This window comes from Rhinatrema bivittatum, chromosome 16 (genome assembly GCF_901001135.1).
Source record: "Rhinatrema bivittatum chromosome 16, aRhiBiv1.1, whole genome shotgun sequence".
Taxonomy (NCBI): Eukaryota; Metazoa; Chordata; class Amphibia; order Gymnophiona; family Rhinatrematidae; genus Rhinatrema; species Rhinatrema bivittatum.
Window position 1 is genome coordinate 23479922 of NC_042630.1, and position 20630 is coordinate 23500551.

At 47.2% G+C, this 20630-nt stretch overlaps 1 protein-coding gene across 2 annotated transcripts in view; it reads left to right on the top strand.

Moving 5' to 3' along the window:
- The window catches only part of LOC115078808 (F-box only protein 24-like), a 40666-nt gene extending 21320 nt beyond the window's left edge, over positions 1 to 19346 (top strand). For both annotated transcript variants that reach the window (XM_029581844.1, XM_029581845.1), the window contains exons 4-10: positions 1243 to 1481; positions 4065 to 4308; positions 6853 to 7011; positions 11667 to 11788; positions 13006 to 13137; positions 15006 to 15176; positions 19005 to 19346. In XM_029581844.1, the coding sequence (XP_029437704.1) occupies positions 1243 to 1481; positions 4065 to 4308; positions 6853 to 7011; positions 11667 to 11788; positions 13006 to 13137; positions 15006 to 15176; positions 19005 to 19328 (1391 nt within the window). In that variant the 3' untranslated portion in view covers positions 19329 to 19346. The remainder of the gene's footprint in view (positions 1 to 1242; positions 1482 to 4064; positions 4309 to 6852; positions 7012 to 11666; positions 11789 to 13005; positions 13138 to 15005; positions 15177 to 19004) is intronic.
- Positions 19347 to 20630: the final 1284 nt, after the last annotated feature.

A 20630-nucleotide genomic window follows, 5' to 3' on the forward strand; every position in this document is an offset into this window, starting at 1 on the left:
GGGACCAGGGACTGGTGGCAGCCACTTCTTTACTGGCCTAACCTAAGACAGCTACAGCTAGCTTCAGAGATGGTCAGGTGGACATGCAGCCAGTCAAGGCTGGCCACGTCTGTACAAGCAGATGATCAGGGAGGAAGATGGATGGGAGCTGAAAGCACTTGCTTGTGCCCTCCCTGGCTCAACATTTATTTGCTTGAACATGCGAGATGATACAGGAAAGGCTGGACCTCAGCAGAATCTGACTTTCTTTCTAGCCCTTGAAATTAGTTTCCATAAGTGCCAACAAGCAACATTTTAACAGCTGGAAGAGGGACTGCATGTCTGCCAGCTCAGCTTCTTTCGCCAGGGTTGACGCGTGACTTTCCAAGCAAACACTAATATTGTAACGAGACCAATGGAGTCACCCGCCAAGCGTCATCCATCCCGGGCTCGTCGTGCACCGACTTGTTGACGGGGCCATTGAATTCTCAAAAACTCCTCACGAATCGGGTTAGGCTGGTCCAGTAAAAAAAAAAAAAAAAAAAGATACCGCCCGCAAAAGTCTAACCACTGTCCTCCATGTCTAAGCTAGAGATGGAAAATGCCCTGCTCCCACTGTTAAAGAATGAAAAACTTCCACACAGAACTAATGAAGCCTGCTTTCAGGAATGGGTCAACACAGGTGGATCAGAAAATAAGATACCCCCAGTCAGGATCCACCTGGGCCTACGGACATGAAAAGGATCCTGAACAGAAAAGTTATCAGTGGGGGGATGGTGGTGTGTTAAGCCTATTTTTATTCAGAAAATAGGGCCAAAAAAGGTTTCAAAAATATGTATTTGTGGTTGAATGGTGCCATCCTGTGGCTAATTTGCAGATTACATGATAACATAGGGGGTCGATGGTCATAAAATGTATCCAGCCAAAATCAAATGTTGCCCCAGCAAATCTACGTGGAGTTTCGTCCAGAGGGACCAGCTAAGAGTGACCTTATTATTCGTCCCTCAGACCTCTCCCTAAACAGGTTTAGATATCTTCCAGTGTATCCCTTTGCTTCTCAACTCCGTGTCCATTTTCTACCACTGCACATAGGGAAGTGTAAGTCTGGTTTCCTGAGGAAAGCCAGGAGCTACATCTACAGGCCTGCAGTGGCTATGAAACCAGGTCCAGATCAACCTGTTACAGGTGATACGGAGCAGCATCACCTGGTCACCCTAGAGAATGCATTAACATTCGGTTTCTCTTGCTTGCTTTTGGGGCCAGACACCAAAGGGCTGTATTTCCAAACCTTTGGAGGCCGACGGCGGATCCTCAGCAAGACCGTGACCCCCCACCTCTCCCACGGCTACCAGAAGTTCCTGGCCACCAAGGATCATCTCTTCATTCTGGACTACACAGGCACCCTCTTCTTCCTGAAGAACGCCCTGGTCTCTTCCACGCTGGGCCAGATTCAGTGGAAGCGTGCGTGCCGCTGCGTTACCCTCTGCAAGAACGTGAAAGACGTGAGTAACCCTCAGCACTCCTGCCTTGTTCCAGAAATCCATCCTCCATGCGATGGGTTAACTGCATGGACCTGGGTCATCGGGGGGGGAAGACCGGTTCAGGTCTGGGGGGTTTTTTTGGGGGGTTTTTTCCCCTTCCCATGGCTTTCTGGACTTGTAATTGCTGCTTCTCTTAGAGATTTTGAAACTACAAGCCCAGAGATGCATTGAAGTTAAAACCAGGGCTGGATCAGGTCCCTGATGACCCGGGACCAAATCCTGTCTGCTTTATGTTAAAATGTGTTTATTGAAAATGTAAACAGTACAATAGCCAGGGTGTGTGTACTCTGCAACACCCCGGTGGTAATTAAACAACAGACCAATCAATCAAAATAAACCCCTCCCACCCACGCCCATCCCTCCCCATATCACTTAGGAAGGGGATAGAAACATTTTGAAGCAGTTCACATAAGAGACAGGGAGCTCAGGAAGACAAACCATTTAAGAGCAGGGCTGCTCTCTGCGATTTTTTTGTGCTGCAGTTTCGCCGCAACACAAATGAATGTGCCATACAGCCACAATGCTTTTGCGGGGAAGGAGCACCCCATTGCGGCTTAGTGAATCGAGGGGGAAGTTAGCTGGATAAGTTAGACCAATAGCAGGTCTAAAGTTAGTCAGATAAACTTACCCAGCTATATCTGGGTATATTCCACTGCACTATTGAATATCTCAGCTAAGTGAGCCAGATATGTTTAACTGCATAACGTTTCCCTAGACAGCTATCTTGAATATGGACCTCAGTGGCTCCAACTCTCTCCATTACCAAACAACACTTTGCGAAGTAATACAAAACCCTGCAAAAAAAGACAGAACTTATATAGCAAACCTGCCATATCAAAACAGTATTTATTTATTTTTATTTATTTAAAAACTCTTCTATACCGTCGTTGAGTTAGATAACCATCACAACGGTTTACAAAAAGGCACGTTAACGAAAAATATGAGTGGTATAGATTACAAATTAACCATGTACCATCATAGAACGGTAACAATTTAGTGTCAAAAACTATGTGTGTCAGTTAAGCTTATTTGTTCGGAACATATTATGCGGTTTTAATTTAACATTAAAATGCATTTTGTAGGTTAAAAGTAATAACTTCTAGTTTGGTGTGTCCTTATCATTCAACCGTTTTTCTCCTTATCTTTATCTTTGTAAAAGGCTTGTTTAAATAGCCAGGTTTTCAGATTAGTTCTGAATATTTTCAAATTTCTCTGCAGCCTTATCTCGAGTGGCATGGTGTTCCATAGCACGGGGCCAACCAGCGACAGTACTCTTTCCCTTACTTGCGTGAGGCGTGCTGATTTGACAGAGGAGACAGTTAGTAAAGCCTTATTAGCAGATCTCAGGTTTCTTTGCGGTACATGTACGCGCAGTGCAGTGTTGAGCCAGTCGGCTTTTTCATCATGGATTAGTTTATGAATTATACATAGTGTCTTATATTGTATTCTTTGTTCAATTGGGAGCCAGTGTAAATCGGCGAGTGTTCCTGTAATGTGGTCATTCTTTTTTTTGCCAGTCAAAATTCTAGCAGCTGAATTTTGTAATATTTGTAGTGGCCGAATAGTAGATTGTGGTAGTCCTAAAAGCAGGGAGTTACAATAATCTGTACTTGCGAAGATCATTGCCTGTAGAACTGTGCGAAAATTGTTTAGTGTTAGTAGAGGTTTTAGTCTTCTCAGGATCATTAGTTTCGCGTATCCTTCTTTTATTTTCAGTGAGATGTGTTGTTTCAAGTTTAGCTCAGGGTCGATTATTACTCCTAGATTTCGTACTTTTAATGCTAACTCAACGGCTTGAATATTATTGATTGTGATTGTTGGTTGTATATGATGTATGTTTTTACGTTCAAGGTGTATGATTTCTGTTTTGTCGATGTTTATTACCAGTTCCATCTGATTTAAGAGCTGTTTGATTATTTCAAGATACATATTGGCAAGTTTCATTGTTTCTTCAATGGTGTTTATAATAGGTAGCAGTAGCTGTATATCATCTGCATATATGTAATGTATGATTCCAAGTCCTGCTAGTAGGTGACATACTGGAAGTAGATAAATGTTAAAGAGTGTTGCTGACAGGGCTGAACCCTGCGGGACACCAGTTTGTAGTTTGACTTTGTCTGAAAGTGTATTTTTAATTTGTACTTGAAAACATCTATTGTTTAAGTATGACTCAAACCATTTTATTGTTTTGTTAGTGAGTCCAATTTCTTTCAGCCTGTTGATTAGTATTTTGTGATTTACTGTGTCAAATGCTGCGGAGAGATCTAATAGAACTAGAATGTAATGTGTTCCTGTATCGAAACCTATTAGGTTAGTATCTGATAAGGCTAAGAGCATGGTTTCAGTACTGTAGTGTTTACGAAAACCATGTTGTGCTGGGTAAAATATGTTGTTGCTTTCAATGTGGTTTGACATTTTGCTGTGACTGTAGTAGCAAACATCAGAAGCTGATACCCTAGGTGACTACCTAGTTTGCCTGTTGATTAAGCCAGCCCTGAGTAGCTTATATTTGCCTTGCTATTTTAAGACCCTCTTCTCTCTCAGTTTGCCAGTGATCCCAGGAATGACACCATATACCGGAAGTATCTGTATGTTTTAGCAAGTCGGGAGCAGGCATCAGGGGTATCACGAGACCTCCATACCACCTCACCACCCTGTGACTGTGTGGAGGTCTACCTGCAGTCCACCGGCATGAGAGTCTTCAAGATGACCTTTCATTCATCCATGAAGTTCAAACAGATCCTGCTGGTGGGGCAGGAGACCGAGCGAGCCCTGCTGCTATTGACAGGTAGATACAGGTACAGGTATTATCTACTCAGCAACCTTCCCACCTCTAAGTGCCTTTTACTGTCACTGTTCACTCTACTCATGCCCTCAAACTTTCCTCCAGCATGAGCTCTGGTAATTTCAGCCCCTGCACTCTCTAAATTTTCCCAGAAGTTTAAATCAAAGGTAGAGGATGCTTTGGGACTGAGCGGTGATCCCCCAGGCCTAGAAACATAAATGCAGTCTGACTCCTGCCTTTCTTAAAATACTTTATCTTTATTTTCAGCTTTAACATATACACATTAGTAGACTGCCTTTACCTTCAGAACAGTGTACTCCAATTACAGTTAGTACCACTTCCCTCAGTACTCATACAGCTTCCTTACAGTTCAGTGTTTGTCAGCAATATTCTACAGGAGCTGCCTTCCTCCTGGAGACCCGGGACTGGTCTGCTGATCCAAGTTAGGCTCAGACCTTTATTCTCCAGTCTCTGGTCACATCCTCTGAGCTCCAACTATCCCACAGGATCCCGCCCATAGAGCATACTCTCCTTAAGGCATTTAAGGTGGTCCTGCACTGGTAAATAGGGGAGTATTAGGGGCACTGTCCCACAAATGCATTGACTTGAATATGGCAACACTGGTGACCTGGAGCCCTTCAGCAACCTAAAAGAATAGTGACCTATAGGGTGGAGAGTTTATTGATCATTAATGCCCTGGTGAGTTCTTCTCTCACACTCTAAACTATGCTCACCAGCGTAACAACCACAAAATTAATACTCTTCCTGCCAAAGATTATTCCTTCTATAAAACCCATAAACCAATTGGAAACTTGGCTGTGTTCCACTTGAATGAGACACATCAATGTTTATGATATGAAAACTGCAACCAGACTGCACATCTCACTGTATGTTTGGGGTGTGAGTGTTAGATAGAGTTTATGTTTGAGAGACTGTGCTTCCCTGTGTATCTCTTGCTATATATTTAGGGTATGAGTTTTGGGCAGGATTCCCGTATATTTGGTGTGTGTATTTTGGTCAGAGTTCCTGTCTTGGAGTGATGGTGTTTCCCTGTGTGTCTTTCACTGTATATTTGGAGTATGAGTTTTGGACAGAGTTCCTATCTTGGAGTGATAGCATTTCCCTGTGTGTTTCTCGCTGTATATTTGAGATGTGAGTTTTGGGCAGGGTTCTTGTCACTGGGTGATGGTGTTCCCTGTGTGTTTTTCACTGTATATTTGAGGTGTGGGTTTTGGGCAGAGTTATTGTCTTAGAATAATGGCATTTCCCTATGTGTCTCTTACTCTATAACTGGGATATGAGTTTTTGGCAGGATTTCTGTTTCTTGTTGTATATTTGGGATGTGAGATTTGGGCCAGGCTCATGTCATCTGAGTGACAGTATCTCTTGCTGTACATTTGGGGTGTGAGTTTTGGGCAAGGTGTGTGTCTCTGAGTGATGGCATTTCCCTGTGTCTCTCTCACTGTATTTATTTATTTTAAATATTTCTAGACCACACCATTCCAAGTTCTGGGCGGCTTACAGTATTTACATTCATTATTTGGGCAGGGTTCTTGTCTTGGAGTGATGGCATTTCCCTGTGAGTCTGGTTCTGTATTTTTGGGGTGTATAACTTGTGCAGAGTGTCAGTCTTGGAGTGACTGCGTTTCCCTGTGAATCTCTCACTATATATTTGGGGTGTTAGTTTTAGGCAGGATTGCTGTCTCGGAGTGATAGCGTTTCCCTTTGTGTCTCTCACTGTGTATTTGGGAGGTGTGTTTTGGGCGGGGCTCCTGTCTTGAAGTGATGGCATTTCCCTGTATGTCTCGTGCTATGTATTTTGGGTGTATGTTTTGGGGAGAATTCCTGTCTTGGAGTGATAGCATTTCCCTTTTTGTCTCTCACTGTATATTTGGGTTGTGAGTTTTGGACAGGGCTGGTGTCTAGGTTATCGAGGCAATGAAGACACATTAGGCAGGATTCATGGCAGGCAGGAAAAGGGAAGGACCACTCCTGTGGGTCCCCTTTTTATTGTGCATACATTCAATAGCATACAATGTGTCATCACATCATTGGCTCCTCTCCCCATAGCATACAGACGTGTCACTACAATATTGGCTTGGCTCAGGGGGTGTGTATGGATCATTTCATTGGCTGCTGAATCCTATACCTCCTGTCTTTGTCCTGCCTCTGACTAGGGGCAACTAGCTTTTCTTTCAGGCAATCAGGGTTAATTATAAGCTAGAGAAATACGTGACAGTCAGGTATCCTCTCCTAGGCAGAGAGGTTTAAGCACAAGTGTTGCTTCATTCAGTGCAAAGATCAGGGAGAAGGGAAGTTAGTGTTAAACCCTGACATGGCCTGCCGGCAAAGCTCATAATTCCCACACTAGGTCATGGTGTTTTTCTTGTGTGTCTCATGCAGTATAATTGAGGTGTGAGTTATGGGCATGGCTCAAGTGTTTGAGTGGTGGTGTTTCTCTGTGCATCTCTCACTATATATCTTCTAGGGTGATAAATCTGACCACGGTTTGTGTCTGTGGGTGTGACTTTTCCCTGTGTCTTGCAGAGGAAGGGAAGGTTTATAGTCTGCTAGTCAACGAGTCTCAGCTGGACCAACCCCGCTCTTACACTGTCCAGCTCTCCCAGAGGAAAATTTCCAAGTGTTGGTCTCACATGGTGGTTAAACGTATCTACTCAAACCAAAGCAGTGTCATCTACATCACAGGTAAGACTTTGCACCCTGCCCGTGCCGGGAATAGGTGGTGCTATGCATATCCTGGGAATGGGTGTCATTCTGCCGGGTGTAGCAGGGCAGAGTAAGTATTTGGTTTTTCTCTATATATCCAATGGACTGGCAGTACTCTTTTGCCAGATTGCTTTTTTTTTTCTGTGGATTTTGCACCATTATTCAAGCAGAATGTATGTGTCTACTTTCACTTTGAATCTTGCAGTGGGGTTCCTGCACCTCTTTCCTGTGTGGGTACTCTTTTCATGGAAAACAATGAGTGGAGAGTTGAAGTTACAATCTGAGAGTATTATTGTCCTAAGCAGGCCCCTGGTAACACCTTCCCCTGAACGCAGCTAAACACCCATGCATTATCCCAAAATGGGCAGACATTTAGCCGCACTGCGGGAGGTCAGTTTATGCATGTTAATCACTACCGTATGTACTGTAAGCAGTGGTGAGGTGGACGCAGCCTATGGGGCGAGCGCCGTAGGCTCTGCCCGACAGCTGGTGGAGCTTCACCTTTACCGGTCCCTTTCCCCGCAGGCTGAGCCCTTAGGTTCTGGGGGCTAGCAGGACTTAAGGGCTCAGAGAATGGGATAGACGGTAGTCCAGGGCCAGGCAGCAAGCAAACAAGGTCAATGTCCAGGCAAGGACTCAGTGGCAGGCAGTAATCAAGAGTAGTCAATATCCAGGCAAGGGGTCAATTCCAGTGGTCAATCCAAAGAGAAGACAAGGATGAGGCAAGACAGGCAGGGCAGGCTGGAAGGAGGAGTCAAGGCTGGACGAGGCAGGGCAGGCTGGAAGGATGAGGCAAGGCTGGACGAATAGCAACATGCACTACACTAGATAGGAGGACCTGGTGCTGAGACAAGGTAGGGACATCTGCTGTGCCCTTTTATATGGCTGAAGATGATGAGGTCAGCCCTGGGCATCAGGGCGTTTTCCTATCGTGGGCCCTTTAGGGACTGAGGTGGGTGCACGCATGCCTATGCAGGGAGCTAGAGATGGCGGTTCCAGCAGGGTCCTGCAACGCAAGGGAAGGACAGCAGGGTCTGCCGCAGAGGAGGGGCCCAGGTGCTGGCTGTGTTGGGGTGAGTGCAGGGGCTTGCGGGGACATCCTTCTGGTTGTAATTGCTTATCTTTCATCTCCCTCAGGAAACACGTACACCATCTGGTACATCCGGACTTGTCTGTCCACATGCCAAGCTCTCTTAATGTCACTGACCACTTGCTGGAACAGAAGTGACCCTTCACTTAGTTGAGCCAGTTTAGAGTCATCTTTAACCTTCTCCATGAACCTTTGATGGATCTACTGGTCATAGTTCTACTTCACTAACTCTATGGCCCAATTTGGGTCATAAGGATATTTGTAACTTCAGTAATCTTTGACCATTTTTCTAACTTCATGTTCAGCCCTACAGAGCTACACCAAACTGGGCTCCAGCCATGCATCTTCTAATGATCCTTCATAATGTGTGTGATAGGGGCTCCCATTTCTTCTGGCTTGACCTTTGTGGAGCTTTCCCCCAGAAGCTGCAGCAGCCGGAGTAGATGTTTTCAGCATCCTCCCTCTCTCACCTGGATATAACTGCACTGGCCTTGATTTAATGATGACCCACAGCCTAGACTCCTACACTCTTTGATCCATAGCAGCTCGTTCATATCTTGCTCCAGTTCTGTCACATCAGGTTCCGCTATACTGTCCTTCCCAGGAATCACTGGTACAGCTGTTACCCTTCTGGATGGACTGATCTCAAACACAGCTGGCAATTCAGCCTTCACTTTACTTTGTCTGCCTGCCATACATGGTGCATACCCCTGGCCACCTCCCATGCCACCGGCAAGGTCACTTTCTTCTCTATGGAGAGACTTGGCTGTTCCAAACTGGTAGTGGCAGCAGCCAATCCTCCTGTTCCCAAAGCTGCTCAGCAATTTTGCCATCACTAATGACTAACAGAGGCCCACCCACACCCTCAGGCTTGGCCTCCTCAGCCTTCCCTGCCTCCTACCAATTGCAGATATTGGCGTGTCTCAGACGCCATTGAAGTCACCGGGGATGTAAATGAACCTCGACCAGCTCCACTCCACATGTCTCCCACTCTTCCAAAATGCCGCATACCTGCTGGGTAGTCCACCATTGGTCTAAAAGGCAAAGCGTGGCATAAGAACATAAGAACATAAGAAATTGCCATACTGGGTCAGACCAAGGGTCCATCAAGCCCAGCATCCTGTTTCCAACAGTGGCCAATCCAGGTTACAAGTACCTGGCAAGTACCCAAAAACTAAGTCTATTCCATATTACTGTTGCTAGTAATAGCAGTGGCTATTTTCTAAGTCAACTTGATTAATAGCAGGTAATGGACTTCTCCTCCAAGATGTTATCCAAAACTTTTTTAAACCCAGCTACACTAAGTGCACTAATCACATCCCCTGGCAACAAATTCCAGAGCTTTATTGTGCATTGAGTGAAAAATAATTTTCTCTGATTAGTCTTAAATGTGCTTCTTGCTAACTTCATGGAATGCCCCCTAGTCCTTCTATTATTCGAAAGTGAAAATAACTGAGTCACATCTACTTGTTCAAGACCTCTCATGATCTTAAAGACCTCTATCATATCCCCCCTCAGCCATCTCTTCTCCAAGCTGAACAGCCCTAACCTCTTCAGTCTATCCTCATAGGGGAGCTGTTCCATCCCCTTTATCATTTTGGTTGCCTTTCTCTGTACCTTCTCCATCGCAACTATATCTTTTTTGCGATGCAGTGACCAGAATTGTACACAGTATTCAAGGTGCGGTCTCACCATGGAGCGATACAGAGGCATTATGACATTTTCCGTTTTATTCACCATTCCCTTTCTAATAATCCCCAACATTGTTTGCTTTTTTGACTGCCGCAGCACACTGAGCTGACGATTTCAATGTATTATCCACTATGACACCTAGATCTTTTTCCTGGAACCACCCAGGAACCCATGGAACCTAACATTGTGTAACTACAGCAAGGATTATTTTTCCCTATATGCATCACCTTGCACGTGTCAATGTTAAATTTCATCTGCCATTTGGAAGCCCAATCTTCCAGTCTCGCAGGGTCCTCCTGCAATTTATCACAATCCTCTTGTGATTTAACTGCTCTGCTGAATTTAGTGTCATCCACAAATCTGATCACCTCACTCGCTGTAGCCCTTTCCAGATCATTTATAAATATATTTAAAAGCACTGGTCCTAGTACAGAGCCCTGAGGACTGGAAATATGGCTGTTCTCTTCCACCCCCAGTCCTTAATCCTCCCCATCTCTCCATCCCCGATCTTCCCCCTCCCTGCATTCATGATCCCTCTTCCCTTCCCTCATTGCCTTTCTTTATCCTCCCTGCTTCCCCTGTCCTCTTCACCCTCTGTGCCTCCCTCCCTTATCCCTCTGCCCCTCCTGCCTGAGATCCCCTCTTCATTTCCTTTCTCTGATATTCTCTCTCCCCATTTACAGGTCCCTCCCCACCCCCACCCTCTTTCCTCCCCAGCACCAATCACTAAGATCCCCCTTTTTCTGTAATAAAGAACAAAATAAATTAGCTGGACACAGACAAAATGTCAGACAATCCTTACAAAACGTCCCTGCACTTTGTGCCCATTCCACAAGGGTCTCCTTCTCCTTTCCTCCTGCTCAGTTATGAGGTTGGGTATCCCTAGGCTGGGCTGATATTCCTCCCGGGCTCCACTCCCCTGGAGTGCTCTGTCCCCTCAACTGTATGAAGTTCAGTAAAGGAGTGAAAACATGGCTGTTCCCTCAGGCCTGGGATTTACTTATCTCAGATTGTTTTTATACTACCATATCCCATGGCCAAGGCAGTTTACAAACAAAACATACACAATCAGATCTTATTCTACCCGCTCTTTTCTATGTTTTGCAATAGTGTTCCTATGGCCTGCTAACGTTTGTTTGTCATTTTGCTATTATTGCCTATGAAAACTGTGCTTTGTTTTTTTTATGCATTCTAAATGATTTAATGCCTATTTTTATTGAATATTGCTTGAATACATTGCTTTACAGGCAGTATATTAAGTTCAATAAACAATAATAGTAATAGATCATATCTGCATAGAGATTAGACTGCTTAGGTTTCCTCAAGAAACCTACAGCAACTCAGCTGGTCCTTGCTCATCTGGTGTCTCCATGGTTTCTGTTCTGCCCCTTACATATAAAGAAATTACTGATACAAGTTATTTTAACATTTTATTGTAGTGTCTTATAGTTTTATTATGGATGTTGTTTATGTCTAATTTGTATTATGAATGTTTATCTGTGATTCCCTCCAAACAACTGGTTGGAAGTAGCAAAACATAAAATTGTATAAACAAATAAGAGGTCAATATTCATAGCCATTTCGATGGGTAACTCACAGGTTATCCATCGAAATCCAGGCTATCTAAGTTATCCATCTAACTACAAGTTATTCATCTAAGTCTACTTAAATGTTTAGTTTTGGATATTGTCCTCATTAAATTCTGTGTTTTTAGGATTTTACATGACTTATTTTCTTTAAATATATCTGCACATTGCAGATTGCTGTCCTGAGTGGATATCGGTGAAACGATCATAACATTTGCTTTCCCAATGTTTTATGTCCGAGTTACCTGCTCCTCTGCTTTCCCCAGACCTGGGCGCTGTGTACTTTGAGGTGCACACTGCTGGCGTGTACCGGGATCTCTTTGGTACCCTTCATGCCTTCGACCCGTTGGACCTGCAGATGCCTCTGGCACTTTCTCTGTCATCCAAGGTAACTCCCGGAGGGGGTCACTCACTGCCGGCTCCTAGGAGCCCTTCTGCAGATTAGAAGTCATTCATGGGGTCCGTTCTTCAGCCGGGCATGCCTGGCTGAAGGTAGGAAGCCCGCACAGCACCAGAAGGGAAATGCACGTGCTGGAGGCGTTAGAAATATGAAGAGGAGAGAGAAAAGATGTTAAAGGAGCCCCACACCAGAACCATGAGCAGACAGGGCCAGAGGGCCCCCAGAGTAAGCCACACATCCCATTGCATGGTTCAAACATGTTTGGTTTTTAATGTAGTTGATGAACAGACTTGGGTTGCCATGTCCCATCTTTTATACTTGAGGTGGCTTCTATAATAAGAAACCTGCAGTCTATCCCTGCGTTAAACACTTATCCAGCTAAGTAGTTAGCGGGCAGTGGGCATAACTGGGCGGCACTACTTATTCGGCCAACTTAGCTGGATAAGTAGTGATATTCAGTCTTACCTGGTTACGTTAGCTGGATAAGTAGTGATATTCAGTCTTACCTGGTTAAGTTAGTCGGGTAAGACTTAGCTGGCTGAGTAGCAGTAAATATGGGGATATTCAGCAGCATCGCCATGCTGCTGAATATCCCATGCAAGTTAGCCAAATGAGACACATCTAGTTGCCTAACTTAGCTAGATGATATCTGAATATTGTAAACCCTGAGCAGATATAAATTCTTCCCTGAAATCATAGGGGGAGGTTACAAGATGGCGCGTCGGAGAGCTGGAGCTGGCCCTCATTTTATACCCCCCACACCCTGGGGCATTCTGGAACTTGTAAATCACTGATTGTCTCAGTAGAATCAAAACCACAGTATCCAGCATGCAGTGGGGCACCGTCTGTTCAGACCACTCCAGGTGGCAGTGGGGGGAGGGGAAGGCTTCGGGCTGAAAGACCTGACTGCTTGGTTCCTGATTTTGTGCCTTCTGCCCTTTCTGACACATTTAACGCTGATTCCACACACAGGGAAGAAAACGGGACTACGGATCCCACAGTGCACTGGAGAAGCAGTGCCGGGTCGGAATCTGAGCGGGCGAATAAGAAGGTCCCTCCTTGTGGAACTCAATAGAAAAGGGAGGGGGGAGGGGGGCATCCCCCTTTATTCTGCAGAATGAACGAAAGCAAGGCCAGGACATCATTGCTGAGCGAGGTCCTGCTCCGTGCACTCTGATTTTATCTATTTGTGCTCCCGCCTCCAGATTGTTTTCTGCTCCCTGGGATACAACCACCTGGGCCTGGTGGACGAGTATGGGCGGATTTTCATGCAGGGGAACAACAGGTATGGACAGCTGGGAACCGGCGATAAGATCGACCGCGGGGATCCCACTCAGGTGAGCCAAAGTCCTCCTTCCTCCCACTTACCACGCGTGTGCTTGTGAATGCAGTGCCGGCGAGAGGGGGGGAGGGGGGGCCAGGGGGTAGGCAATTAGCGTTACCAGTGAAGCAACCTGTAAAAAAGGTCTCCTGGCCAGTCCTCCCCCCCCCAGGGAACAGAGCAGACGGGCTGGCCCAAACGCTGAACAAACTGGGCAGCTGCCTAGTGCGGCACAATTTGGGGGGGGGGGGGGGACGACAGCGCTGCAGCACTGCAAGAGGCTCGGCAGTGGCACACGTGCTGGGGCACCTGGTCAGTCTGGCCACCCAATACGAACTCTGCTGAGTTGTCCCAGGAACCCGAGACTAGAAAGGCAGCGGAGGGATGCTTACCCTTGTCATCCTTCCCACCCCCGCTGTCACCTGTCACATTTATGGTGCACCACCATCCCCAGTGCCTGTCCTGGGAGGGGACAGGAAGACAGGCAGGGAAGTGACGCGCACGCGGCTGCACTGGCAGCAGGAGAGCATGGGAGGAAGGTGCACGTACCCAGAGCCCGAGGGATGGGAGGTGGGAAATCAAAGCCCGCGGAGCCGGGTATTGCAGGTGGAGTCCAGAGTCCCCGGTGAAGCCAGTAGGTAGGAGGTGGCGAGAGCAAATAGAGAGGGAATAACTGAATGGGGCTGGAGCCAGGGCTGGGGAGGAGAGAGGAAGATGTGGCTGGGGCGGAGGAGAGAGGGGGTACTGCTGGTATTGGGTTGGGGTACAGACTTTGAGAGGTGGTTGCTGGGACTGAGGGGGAAGGAGGAGACGGTGGCTGCTAGGGTTGGGGGTGGAAAAGATGGGGGGGTTATTCAGGGGGTTAGGAAAGAGAAGGTTTGCTGGGGGAAGAGAAGGCGGCTGCTGGATCTGAATGGAAAGAGACGGGGGGTTGCTGGGGCTTGGCGGGGGGGGGGGGGTGGGGGGGAGAGAGAAGACTGCTGGGACATAGAGAAAGAGGAGTTGCTAAGGCCGGGGGAGAAGAGGGCTGTGGGGAAGTTACAGAGAGGGCTTCTGGGGTTCAGGGGGTGGAGAGGCGCCCTGGTAATAAGATGGACGCAAGACTGCAGGTTCGCCCAGTGCAGCTGATCCCCTTGCACCAGTGCTGCTCGGCACCAGAGGCTTTTTCTAGCAGAGGCTCGCGGTCTTGGCTGGCACTTTCCAGCAGGGAGCTCTCTGAAATTGATGCAGTTCCTCAGCATCGCCTCTCATTGACTCCCAGGTTGCAATCTTCCCTGCTTCTCCCCCGCCCCTTGCCTGGAGCTCACCTTTTAGCAACTAGGGAAGGCTGTCCTGCCTCAGAGTATTTGGCTGGCTGCACTCCTGTCTCACAATGACCGCTGGGAAATTGAATCGTGCCGGCACAAACACTGGTCGGTCGCTCGGTGCCATGGTCAGAGGTTGTTTTTTTTCCCAGCAACATCAACAACCACTCATTAGGGACCATTGTCAGAGCTCTTATCAGCCCCATCACTGAGCGGTCACTAGGCTGTCACTGTCGGAGATTCTTGCAGAGCCATCATGGTCTTTCACGAGTTGTCATCGCCAGAGTCCCATCCAGGGTCCCTCAGTGACAGACACTAGGCCTCGCCGTGCTGCTCCCGGCACGTCACTGCCTGCTCACCAGGTTATCCCTGTCGCAGCTCTTTCCAGTCTCTCTCACTGACCAGCCACGTGGGTGTCTCTATTTGCAGGGCCATCACTGACTGGCCATTAAGTGTCGCTGTCGGAGCTTCTTCCAGCAGCGTAACGGACTGGTCGTTCCCTCCCAGTGCCATCGATGACCAGTCACTAGCTTATGGCTTGCTCCCAGCCGCTTTTGCTGTCTGTCCTTCCCTTTGGCAGGTGCAGTATCTGAGGCGCCCTGTGGACATTTGGTGCGGCCTAAATCACTCCCTGGTGCTGACCCATGGCACTGACCCTAGCAAAGAGATCCATGGCTGCGGCTGCGGAGCCGGGGGAAGGCTGCCGGGATGGCAGAAGGGCAGCGCGACCTTCGTCAAACTGCACATCAAGGTGAGGGGGCTGAGGAAACAAGGGGTCAGAAGGACCAGGGGTTGAAGGGGACAAGGGAGCAGAATCAGTCACAGGTATTTGTTTCGTTTAAGGTTTACAAACTATTTATGACAAACCGTGAATTTAGCACTAAGAGCTCTATGTAATAAATGTTTTCCCCATAGACATAAAGAGCGTAAGTTTGGCTCTTACCCTAAATAACACTTCCAGCATTGCATAGGTAATAACACTGGAAACGTAACCTGCGTAACGCTGAAAATGCTACTTAGATAAGAGCCGAACGTACACTAGAAGCGACCCCGGCAGAGAAGGGCCGGTTCTGCAGGTAACGGGTGGGTGGAGAAGGATGACTTGGGGGGGGGCAGAGGAGGGACAATTAAAGAATTTTTAATGGGGAGGGAAGGAGGGGGAAAGCCTGGGCTGGCAGCGATCGCCGTCTGAAACTTTTAAACTTTTCCAATGTTTTACAGATATAACAACTCTTACATTGAAAGTCATAACAATTAGTGATGTCCATTAACAGATATATTTATATTTAGTTAACATTTAACTTTGCTGCTGGTAGCATGGCAACATTTACATTTATTAATGGTGGCGGGGTCCCATTTAACATTGCTGATTATAGGTTAGTGTTTGAGACTGGTAAAATATATCATCTGAGTCATTCGGTGCAAAAAAAAAAAAGGTTCCTTGTTTTGATATCTCTGAAGACATCTTGGTAAATAGTGAGTTATCCGGCCACACAAGGCCGAATAACTTTATGCCTAACTGGCTATATTCTATCACTGGCTGGTGAGAGTTAAAGTTATCCCAGCTAACTGTAAGCCAGTAAACTTATCCTCTAAACGGCCTACTGAATATTGGCCCCTGAGACATGTATGGCATCTGAGAGCAGAGTGGTTCCCTGACCCACACACTGGAGTATATAAAGCAGGGCTGCACTGGGAAGAGTTTGAATTGCAGAACCAGTTTAAGTATTTTGGAGTACTTCAGCAGCAGCCAACTTTGTTGGTATGAAAAAAGCCCGATAGAACTCAACAAGATACTGGTCTGGATGGAAAGTATGAAACCCAGTAAATCTTACATTGTAAAACTTGAAAAATATCCATCAGTTACCTCTTGTGGGAACGAGCGGTAAGTCCCACAGACCTGGAGGTAGAAATTCAGTCTGACCTCAGCCTTTATTAAAACATAATCTTTATTCATAGCTTCAATCATACCCACAACAGTAGACTGCCTTTACCTTCAGACAGTGTATTCTCTCTACTCATAGTTTGTGTTGCTTTGTCTCATCTCAGTGTTTGGACAGTGTTACATTACAGGAGCTGCCTTCCTCCTGGAGGACTGGGCCTGGTCTGGTTAATCCCACCTGGATCCTGGCTCTTATTCTCCAGTCTCTGGTAATGCCCTCTGAGCTCCACCTGCCCTGCAGGATCCCGCCCATAGAGCATACTCTCCTTAAGGCATTTAAGGTGGACCAGGCATCTAGCCTGGTCCTGCACAGGTAAATAGGGGAACACTAGGGGCAATGCCTCACATACCCCTCCTCTCAGCTTGGACCCATCAGGCGAAGCATCCTTACTCCAATCCAGGAAAGTCCCAAATCCTCCCAGTACCCTTTCTCTGGCTTCCCACCAGCTACGCCTGGGAACAGGGACCTCATGACATGCTCACCCCTATCTCTTAGGGTTTCTCTCGACTGCATCACGACCACCACACAGTGTACCATTTGCATAGTGCACATCCCCAGCCCTTTAACTGTCCTTTGCTGGTTCTAGGTTCAAATTCCACCCTGGTGGAGCTTTATGGACCAAATGGGGAACCACCAGTGCCTGTTTCTCTATAACAGGCTGTGCTTGTTTCTTGGCATCTGGCATCTCTGATGCAGAGCCCCTCCTTGGCTCCTCTGTATCCTCAGTTGCTGGAGTCTCCACAGCACCATCCTCTGGGCTCCCCATGGATTCTTCCTCCAGGTTCTCCTCAGTATCTCCTTCTGGGATCTCTGTAGTTTCCTCCTCTGTTCAGTCTGCATTGCCTCCCCTTGAGCTCTCTGCAGTTTCTTTGTCTGTAAACTCTGCAGCACCTCCCTCTAGGCTCTCCACAGTTTCCACTTTTGTACACGCTAGCCACTTGCCCACACTGGTCTCTTGCTCCTCCACAGCCTCTCTCACTGGGGTCTTCACAGCACCATCCTCTGGGCTCTCCATGGTACATCTCATTTGTATTGCCATGCCCTCTCTCTCTCTGGGATTCTCACTGGAGTTGTCTCTGGACTCTCAATAATATTCAGGCACCCTACAGGGTCTTTGTCGGGACCTCCTGTAGCGCCAACTTCCAACTTCCAACACTGCTTCTTCCTGGGCAGTCTGTGTTCCCTCTCCGGGGTTCTCTGTGACCCCTCCCTCAGGGTTCTTCACCACACTCTTCTCTGTGCTTCTCATGGGAGCAGTCTCTGGACTCCTGGTAGTGTTTGGGCACCCTACAGGGTCTTCCTCAGGACCACCTGTAGTGCCATCCTCTGGCCAATCATTGTTGCAGCTCACTGGCCACTCTGTAGTGTCCCCTCCTGGGCCCTCTATGTCATCACGTTTTGACAAGGCCATGAGGCTTCACGCCAAATAGAGGATGACCATGGTCCAATGTATTTCCTGGTTCCATTTTTGCTCATCCCAGGTGCGCTGTCTCTTTGCAAGGCTCTCTTGTAACCTTCTATCTCCCTCATGGAGATTCTGGATCAGGGCTGCCTTCAGTCATGCTCTCAGACTGCTTCATTCTGGTGCTGCAGTAACCTGGCTGCTCCACTCCAGGTTTTCTCGTGGCTGCATACCTTTCTTGCAGAGCGGCTTGCTTGCTGGAAAAAAGATCCGCCCTATTTCCATTCACCTCACTCATAGCCCACTCTGGCAGCTTTTCCAGGGTCACACCCTGTTCAGCACAGCCCCGTTGCACCAGTGTTCCTTCCTCTTTTCTTTTTTCAAGGCAAAAAAAAAAAGTTTTAAAAAGCCCGCATAACCAGCATTAACTAAATCACTTTTAATCTCTATCTACCTCCAGCCGGGCTTCTCCTGTTAGCTGGTACAAATCTACCACCTCCTTAGAACACTAGGTCCTCTTCACAACTCTCTGCATTCCCCACAGAGGCGTGAGTTCAAATCCAACTTCTAGCATCATATGTGGGAACGAGCCGAGATTCCCACAGGCCTGGAGGCAGAAATTCAGTCTGACTTCCTCCTTTCTTAAAACATAATCTTTATTCACAGCTTCAGTCATATGCACAACAGTAGAATGCATTACCTTCAGACAGTGTATTCTATCTGCTCACAGTTTGTGCTGCTTCGTCTCAGCTCAGTGTTTGGACAGTGTTACGTTACAGGAGCTGCCTTCCTCCTGGAGACTTGGGCTGGTCTGGTTATCCCAACCTGGATCCCAGCTCTTATTCCTCAGTCTCTGGTTATGCCATCTGAGCTCCATCTGCCCCACAGGATCCCACCCATAGAGCATACTCTCCTTAAGGCATTTCAGGTGGACCTGTCATCTAGCCTAATCCTGCACAGTTAAATAGGAAAACACTAGGGGCATTGCCTCACACCCTTTATTAGCATAAATAGGGACAAGCAGATGTTATTTTGTACTTCTGTTGCATTTTTTTGCTTTGCTTACTCTTATTACATTTCACCCCATGATGTTGCTGGAGTTTGTAGGAGGTCTGCCCACATCTAAGCATGGACACATCAGGTGGTTTGCACTCTTATTTTGTTTCTTCCTACTAGCTCCCTCCTTTTACCATGCATCCTTGTATTCCAGAATCCCCTATTTGTGTTTTCCTAGGTCCCGCTAAGTGCAAAGTTCATCTGCTCCTCCAGGGAATGCCTGTATATTCTCGCCAGCTATGACACTGAAGAAACACCGACCTATCGTGACCTTCCCGCAGGCAAATCACAGCCACAGGGTGCAGACGGAGAGGCGGAGGATGCTCAAGCCTGTGAAGAGTACCTAAGCCAGCTGCACAAGTGCACCGGCCTTGAGGAACAGATAGCCAAGATGAGGGAGATCGTAGGGGAGATGTCACTCTTCAGCTTCCAGAGGGACTTCTTCTGGGAGGCCCTGAACGTGATGCAGAAGTCCGGGGTCCAGAAAGAACCCCCGGGCTAGGAGCCTTTCCCCAGCAAGGGAGGGGAGAAGGGGGAAGGGGGGAAGAAGGTAGGTGGGGGGGAGGGGAAAATCACAAACAAGAGAAACAAAGAAAGCATCATCACTGAAAACTATATTAATCTCCAGCGGCAAAGAAAACACATTTTGTCGGCTACAGAATGTTTTGTTTTAATTTTGAAGAACTCATCATGCATATAGTGATTGAGGGAAGAGAGAGAACAATTTTTTTTTCATATTTTTTTTTTTTTTTGCTGACTCCAGCGTAACTGGAGAGACACAATAAAGGAGCTGAGAAAGGGAGCTGTGGCAGGTGTGCATCTCTGTAAGAGCCCATGGGAAAGGCATGAAGAGATGGGGGGGGGGATGATGGCAGGGGAGTGAAGGGGGGAGGAGAAGATGGGAGGGGTGTGAACTGGGGGGATGGTGGAAGGGCCAGCAGGCTTTCATTATACACTGGTATTATACAAGAGGCTTCACTTCACCTTAGAAGATGCAGAGTATCTGATTTCAAAAAAAGAAGGTTCTTTTCTCTTTTGTTGGTTTGCGGAACTGTGAGAGGGCTTCCAGATGGGATACTGGGGTAATCTATGAGAACCATGAGAGGCCTTCCAGATGGGATACCGGGGGTAATCTATGAGAACCATGAGAGGGCTTCCAGATGAGATATGGTGGGTAATCTATGAGAACCATGAGAGGCCTTCCAGATGGGATACCGGGGGTAATCTATGAGAACCATGAGAGGGCTTCCAGATGAGATATGGGGGGTAATCTATAAGAACCATGAGAGGGCTTCCAGATGGGATACCGAGGGTAATCTATGAGGACTATGAGAGGGCTTCCAGATGAGATATGGGGGGTAATCTATGAGGACTATGAGAGGGCTTCCAGATGGGATACTGGGGGTAATCTATGAGGACTATGAGAGGACATTCAGATGAGATATGGGGGGTAATCTATAAGAACCATGAGAGGGCATACAGATGAGATACTGGGGGTAATCTACCAGATGAGATATGGGGGGTAATCTATGAGAACTATGAGAGGGCTTCCAGATGGGATACCAGGGTAATCTATGAGAACCATGAGAGGGCTTCCAGATGAGATACTGGGGGTAATCTACCAGATGAGATATGGGGGGTAATCTATGAGAACCATGAGAGGGCTTCCAGATGAGATATGGGGGGTAATCTATGAGGACTATGAGAGGGCTTCCAGATGGGATGCCAGGGTAATCTATGAGAACCATGAGAGGGCTTCCAGATGAGATACTGGGGGTAATCTACCAGATGAGATATGGGGGGG